This window comes from Pleurodeles waltl, chromosome 7, assembly GCF_031143425.1.
Source record: "Pleurodeles waltl isolate 20211129_DDA chromosome 7, aPleWal1.hap1.20221129, whole genome shotgun sequence".
Classification (NCBI taxonomy): Eukaryota; Metazoa; Chordata; class Amphibia; order Caudata; family Salamandridae; genus Pleurodeles; species Pleurodeles waltl.
The window spans coordinates 108656238-108663838 of record NC_090446.1 but is presented as its reverse complement, the minus strand read 5'-3'; the positions used below and the strand labels follow the sequence as shown (position 1 = coordinate 108663838).

Here is a 7601-nt window from a genome sequence, read left to right as displayed (position 1 = left end):
AAAAAAGGTGCTCGAAAGGCAACTATATGCCCACCATATAAACCCCTGCAAATTGAGTTTTTTCCTGTATACATGGGAAAAATAGCACTCACTTGTGCATAAAATAGTCCACTGTGGCAACATTGGTCTCCTATTACCCATGATGCTAACACTATATAATGTGGCAGGGACAAATGCAAAAAGTGAAAGGCATTGAATTACAAGCAAGCAAACAAGATTGACAGAAAGGCCAACCTTTGATAAGCAATGGGCTGTCCCAAAGCCCAACTCTGTAGACCAGGTCTAAAAACCATGATGACCTAAAAATGAAGTTTTTATTCAAGAGCGCTAAAATTACGTGTGAAGGTTCCCTAGCTTGCTTTGCGGTCAACACTTTACAGATATTTTTATCATTATTCAGCCCTGCCAAGTTCCCCTGGTTCATGCATGATGTGCTGCACTAGTCCAGGGGTTTTCTTCTAATTCTGGGACTTGTAGTCTTGTTCATTCCATCATAAAAGAAGACTACAAGTTCCAGAATTCAAAAGAACAAACCTGGACTGGAGCACCACATCACGCATGAACCTGAGAATCTTGCTAGTTATGTTTATTATTATTATGATGGTTATTACAATTATTATTATAATAATAATTATTATTAGACTATAGAACTCCTCAATCTCCTGCTCATGTGATTCGTGTTTTAACGTTGCGTCTTGCTCATTTCAATAGTTGTCCTATTGTATAAAACATAAATATGAACAGTTGGTGCCGTCTTTCTTTTAAATCCATCAGCTCAGGGTTCCAGTCTTTTTTCCATGCCAGTCACAACCGCCCCCACAATTAGCAGTCTTCTTTCCATGCTCTTGCCACAGTGGTGTGTACGTTTGTAGACTTTCCATTTGGTACATCATGCAGGTTTCCGGGTTTTTCTCTTGGTTTAAGCGACAACGATTAACGCGTACGGTCTGCCTGTTGTGTCATGTCGCATTTACTGCGTCGGCGATTTTTTTTTCCTTTTCCATTTTCTTCTAGCAGGACTTCGCCGTACTGCGCATGCTCCTTGTCCTCCTCGCGCGTCACTTCCGATCTGTCTTTCTACCTGATCAGGCCCCCGCCTCCCTCCCACTACAGTCCCGACTGCTGCTGCCGCCATTGGAAGCTCTGTCCGGTTGTGTAGGCGTCGAGATAATCGTTTGAGCACAGCCTTCGGGGATAGAAGGAGGTCCAGGGAACACAACGACCACTTGGGAGGAGGGAGGCCCCGAGAGAAGAGATATCCGTGAAGGAGCGCGGCCCGTGGAGGAAAAGGAGGCCCAAAGCAAACTGAGAGATCAGAGAGGCCCAGGAACAACAAGATATTTCAGTCACTGGGGTGACATCTGCAGGGAGTAGCTCTCGACTGTGGTAGTAGGCCAGACAGATAGGAAGCATTCAGAAAATAAGGATTGGGATTACAAAGAGGCTTCCAGAGCCAACGGGAGGGAAATCGGGGGAAGAATCGATCTCGGAGCAAAGACAAGAATCACCAGAGCGGTATCGGAGTCGAGGAGGGGCCTAAAACCAGCAGTTCGTTGTGTTGTTGCTCAGATCCTGCACAGAAACATCGCATTAGTCATACTGATAGGACAAGTAAGCGTGTCGCAAATCTTACACAGGGGCGCGGGCTAGGCTGTTTGAAACACAGAGAAGGTCCCATACGATAACGCAAGACGTGAATCAATTCAGGAAAGGAGTTGCTGTCAATCCCCAGTGAGGACACTCCACAATAACCCCTTTGACAGACTGTCATTAAAGAATCCCGGGCCTTGTCGGCTCTACTCTCTTGTCTCTTTCATGCCAGCTCCTGGCTCAGTTCCTTAAACCTGCCCAGAGGAACCACGGGGCCTGTTCATGAATTATGTCTGCCACAAGTGTTGACCCTCAGGTAGGCGGTGCTGCTTGTTATTGTATATTGCCCATGTTTCTTCGCGTCTTGTCAATTTTCTCTCATGTGCTTCACTACCTGCCATTATTTTTCATTTTATTTGTTATATTTAGCGCCCTTCTCTTTTCACTTCCTACTCATTCTTCACGTAATGTGTTTTTCTTGTGGATCTTCTCACTACAAGATCTTACGACTACATTCCACCTTGTATTTTTTGTTGTTGATGTACCTGTTCGTTTTCTCTCCCTTAAACACAGGCTCTTACTTAGTACCTCTGGGTCCCTTCTCCCCTGCTTTTCATCATTCTCCTCTCCCTACCTTTTTACAGCCACTGCCCTGCCTCAATCTTCACTGTCTTTTCCCACCTTAATTTTCCCCTTCTGTCTCCTTACCCTGTTGGCTTTTCACTCTCATTCCGCTGTCTCCTCTTGCTCTTCCTCGCCTGTCTCCTCTTGCTCTTCCTCGCCTGTCTCCTCTTGCTCTTCCTCGTCGGTCTCCTTTTCCGCTTGTTCTTTCTCATCAGTCTCCCTTCCCGCCATTGCTCTTCCATGTCCGTTTCCTTTCCTGCCCTTACTCTTCCCAGTCGGTCTCCATTTCGCCACCTCTTCCCTGCTGGATTCATTTTCCTGTTTGCTTTTTCTGTTGGTTTCCTTTCCCTTCCCAATTGGTCTCCTTTCCCCACTTTGTCTTCCCCATTGGTTTCCTTTCCCCACTTTGTCTTCCCCATTGGTTTCCTTTCCCCACTTTGTCTTCCCCATTGGTTTCCTTTCCCCACTTTGTCTTCCCCATTGGTTTCCTTTCCCCACTTTGTCTTCCCCATTGGTTTCCTTTCCCCACTTTGTCTTCCCCATTGGTTTCCTTTCCCCACTTTGTCTTCCCCATTGGTCTCCTTTCCCCACTTTGTCTTCCCCTTTGGTCTCCTTTCCTTCCTGCTTTTTCTTCCCATCGATCTCCTTCCCTCCGTGCTTGCTCTTCCCCGTCGGTCTCCTTCCCTCCCCTCTTGCTTTTCCCCGTCGGTCACCTTCCCTCCCCTCTTGCTTTTCCCCGTCGGTCACCTTTCCCTCCCCTCTTGCTTTTCCCCGTCGGTCTCCTTTCCCTCCCCGCTTGCTTTTCTCCGTCGGTCTCCTTTCCCTCCCCGCTTGCTTTTCTCCGTCGGTCTCCTTTCCCTCCCCGCTTGCTTTTCTCCGTCGGTCTCCTTTCCCCTCCCCGCTTGCTTTTCTCCGTCGGTCTCCTTTCCCCTCCCCGCTTGCTTTTCTCCGTCGGTCTCCTTTCCCCTCCCCGCTTGCTTTTCTCCGTCGGTCTCCTTTCCCCTCCCCGCTTGCTTTTCTCCGTCGGTCTCCTTTCCCCTCCCCGCTTGCTTTTCTCCGTCGGTCTCCTTTCCCCTCCCCGCTTGCTTTTCTCCGTCGGTCTCCTTTCCCCTCCCCGCTTGCTTTTCTCCGTCGGTCTCCTTTCCCCTCCCCGCTTGCTTTTCTCCGTCGGTCTCCTTTCCCCTCCCCGCTTGCTTTTCTCCGTCGGTCTCCTTTCCCCTCCCCGCTTGCTTTTCTCCGTCGGTCTCCTTTCCCCTCCCCGCTTGCTCTTCCCCGTCGGTCTCCTTCCCTCCCCTCTTGCTTTTCCCCGTCGGTCACCTTCCCTCCCCTCTTGCTTTTCCCCGTCGGTCACCTTTCCCTCCCCTCTTGCTTTTCCCCGTCGGTCTCCTTTCCCTCCCCGCTTGCTTTTCTCCGTCGGTCTCCTTTCCCTCCCCGCTTGCTTTTCTCCGTCGGTCTCCTTTCCCTCCCCGCTTGCTTTTCTCCGTCGGTCTCCTTTCCCCTCCCCGCTTGCTTTTCTCCGTCGGTCTCCTTTCCCCTCCCCGCTTGCTTTTCTCCGTCGGTCTCCTTTCCCCTCCCCGCTTGCTTTTCTCCGTCGGTCTCCTTTCCCCTCCCCGCTTGCTTTTCTCCGTCGGTCTCCTTTCCCCTCCCCGCTTGCTTTTCTCCGTCGGTCTCCTTTCCCCTCCCCGCTTGCTTTTCTCCGTCGGTCTCCTTTCCCCTCCCCGCTTGCTTTTCTCCGTCGGTCTCCTTTCCCCTCCCCGCTTGCTTTTCTCCGTCGGTCTCCTTTCCCCTCCCCGCTTGCTTTTCTCCGTCGGTCTCCTTTCCCCTCCCCGCTTGCTTTTCTCCGTCGGTCTCCTTTCCCCTCCCCGCTTGCTTTTCTCCGTCGGTCTCCTTTCCCCTCCCCGCTTGCTTTTCTCCGTCGGTCTCCTTTCCCCTCCCCGCTTGCTTTTCTCCGTCGGTCTCCTTTCCCCTCCCGCTTGCTTTTCTCCGTCGGTCTCCTTTCCCCTCCCCGCTTGCTTTTCTCCGTCGGTCTCCTTTCCCCTCCCCGCTTGCTTTTCTCCGTCGGTCTCCTTTCCCCTCCCCGCTTGCTTTTCTCCGTCGGTCTCCTTTCCCCTCCCCGCTTGCTTTTCTCCGTCGGTCTCCTTTCCCCTCCCCGCTTGCTTTTCTCCGTCGGTCTCCTTTCCCCTCCCCGCTTGCTTTTCTCCGTCGGTCTCCTTTCCCCTCCCCGCTTGCTTTTCTCCGTCGGTCTCCTTTCCCCTCCCCGCTTGCTTTTCTCCGTCGGTCTCCTTTCCCCTCCCCGCTTGCTCCCTCTTCCCTGTCCGTCTCTGCCCCTTCCTGCTTGCTTTTTTCACACCGGACCCCTTCCTCACCACCACCTCTCTTTTCTTCTTGCCCAACAGTCTCATTCTCCCCTTGGGTTTTTGCCCCATTTTTGCTGATTTTGCCCTCTGTCCCTTTTTCGCTCTTGTCTGCGGGTTCCCTTTCCCCATCACTCCTTTTCTGTTTATCCCACTTCCCCTCTTGCTCTTCTCCCTCAGCTCCTCCCGCCTCAGTCGTGTCCTCTTCCCCACTGGTCTCTCACACCTCCATTTGTATTCCTCAACCAATGCCACTTGCCCAACCTCCTTTCCTTCTTCTATTTTTCTGATCATAAGGTAAATCCTCTCTCCCACGTACTTTTCCATGTCAGCTGCCGTAATCCCCCTTGCTTTTCTCATACCGCTGCCCAACTTCCATATCACTTTTATTTTTTACAATTAGTCACCTAACGTAAATTTGTATTTTTTTTAATAAGCACCCCAGTCTCTCTAGTAATTAACTTTTGAACCAGATTCCATGAAGTTTTGCGAACAGGCGTAAATTGACACATTGCACTGATTTGTAGCTCCAGGAGATTTTTCTTTGGTGAAAAATCATTGCGAACAGCACCAAGTTACACCAGAGGGTGATGCTTCTTGAGTTGTTTTTGCTGCAGCTCAAGTAGATTTTCTACTTGAGTGGCAGCTTTCTCACCACAAACAGTTGTGACCACCAGCATTGGGAAAATCTCACCTTGTGCGCTCCTAGCATCTGAAAATCATGATATGGGATACCAGTTGTCGCCCACCAACTTGGACAGCTGTTGACTAGCCACTTGTGAGAGAAAACTCTGCCACACAGTGGTTGGTGGAATTTATCTGGAACTCTGTGTTGCCAAAATTCCGCAAGCAGAATTTATGAATTTATTGACCACTCCTCATTCTTTACCTCAAAATTTTAGGTGTGGCATAAAGAAATGCATTTTATGAGTGTGTATTTTTGTACAGTCTTCCTTCTGTTTAGCTATCATTTACATTTTGCATCCACCCACCGCAGCTTTGAGTTAGCCCATTTAACCAATTTTCTGTCTTGCATTGTGAGTGACAGCATTTTGCCTTATCATCTAGGCACAGCCGCCTCAAAGTTAGTACCCTTTATGTCCAGGACTGATGTCCTCAGGCTATAGGACCATTTCTGCCTGTTTATTTTAAGAAATTGGATTACTATTGCCCAGGCCCTCGGGTTGGGGGAGGAGTGTATAGAGACTTGCAGGATGTTAGACAGAGGCTAACTGTAAGATCCATTTATCCCTGGTCAGCTGGGTTCTTCAAAGGGAAAGACCTTTTGTAGCTTCTATCCTCAAAGCTTGAGCAGTAGGTGAGGCTTATGACGCAGTCCACTTCTTTGTCCTGGGTGTTTGAGGTAGCAGATCTAGTCCTTCAGTGCTCCTCTCGGGTCACAAACATCAGGTCCAGTCCTCCTCTTCTTATCTTCTCCAGGGCCAGAAAGTGTTCTAAATGGGTGCCACATTCATGCCCGTCACTAGCTAGTGGGTGTTGGGGATTCTTGACCACACCCTAATTAGTGAAGCAAAAGCTCCCACTGCCAATCCTACCCACTTTAGGCATTCTCAAGATGGCAAACGTCTTTGCCACGCTAAACCACCTCTAAGTGTTGGTTGTGTGTGTGTGGGGAGCGTACTAAGCATACCGTGGTGATTCTAGCGCCTGAAAGCCATGTTTGTACTTCCACTTTAATGAAATGCTAAGGTCTGTCACGGGCATTTATCTAACATGCCCTTTGTGCTTTTTGTACCATATGCAAAATGTACAACACCGTATACAAGACTTGAAGGCAAGTTCAATATACCATCAGGATTATGCCAATTCAGTTATGTTAAAATGGGGGCTTACAGGCACTTTACCAGCTGTTGATATGGGCAAAGAGCACATAGTTCTAAAGCCGGAAAAAATATAGGGTCTAGCAAAACGTGAACTGTCCAGAGTGACCATGAAGAATGGCGGATTTCCTATTTGTGTTTTTTAAATATATTTTTGCCAATGATTTGCATATGTTTGAAAAATCCTTTGCACATCTGCTGAGGTCAGATCTGTTGGCCTTGCCAATGCTTGTTCCGTTGTCACTTCTTTCTTTTCCATGTTGGTAGTTTCACCTTTGCATTTAACCCATTGTACATCTGCTATTTTCTTTTGTTAGATGCCTTTTTCCTGCTTATGTTTACTAATTTACATTCTTCTATTAGTCATCCCTCGCTTTTTCGTCAAATGAAATGCATCCCACATTTGTCCAGGTAGTCATCTTCCTATTTCCTTAGTTTCTCTTTTACCCTTTCATTCCCCTTTGATTTTGCCTTTTGCCACAGACTCCTGGCATTGGTTTTACCCACTGCATTTTCTTTCATTAGTCACCACCATTTTTTGGTTGCTCACTTCACTCAGTCCTTCATTTCTGTTTAGTGGCTTCCATCTGTAAGTTACTAAGATTGAAACTGGAGATGGCGTAGAATAGCAAATATGGGCAAAAGTATTCCTCGTACTAGGAGAGGGTTGAGTTTTGCAGACCTAATTTTACTTTTTCTGAAAGTAAAGGCAGGTGTAAGTTTACCAGTATTACGTACAAAGTTGAAATACGCAAACATTACGATGCTTTGCCTGGACATCATTCTGTTCAGTTACAGAAAGTCTGTTAATTCATGTAACCAGGTGTTGAATATTAAATTACACTACATGCCTTCTTTTTACTTTATTCTCCTTGGACACAATTCTCATGGAGGTTGTAATATCCTGCCTTACTGCCACTCAAGGTTTTGGTGCATGGTGTTAAAGCCATTTTGCTAAATTCTATAATCAAGTTGTTTGGACCTGCAGAATAGAGAAGCAACACTATTCTGTTTAAATTACCCAGTTAACTCTGTAGTTGTACGGAGTTCTGATCGGTCACTGGCCCACTCTGCATATATCAAAGATGCACATATTTATTGTTTATCGTTTTCGTACCTTTAATTTGGGTTACTCAAATAAGCTTGCAGCAATATGAAACAGTAATGTGTTTAAATAATATAGTCGTACAGC

At 47.8% G+C, this 7601-nt stretch overlaps 1 protein-coding gene across 2 annotated transcripts in view; it reads left to right on the top strand.

Annotated features, from left to right (window-relative positions):
* Positions 1 to 1060: 1060 nt before the first annotated feature.
* The window catches only part of YTHDF1 (YTH N6-methyladenosine RNA binding protein F1), a 97926-nt gene continuing 91385 nt past the window's right edge, over positions 1061 to 7601 (top strand). The window contains exon 1 of one of the 2 annotated variants that reach the window (XM_069243186.1): positions 1061 to 1906. In XM_069243186.1, coding sequence (XP_069099287.1) covers positions 1880 to 1906 — 27 coding nt within the window. In that variant the 5' untranslated portion in view covers positions 1061 to 1879. The remainder of the gene's footprint in view (positions 1907 to 7601) is intronic. The other variant, XM_069243187.1, reaches the window with a different exon arrangement.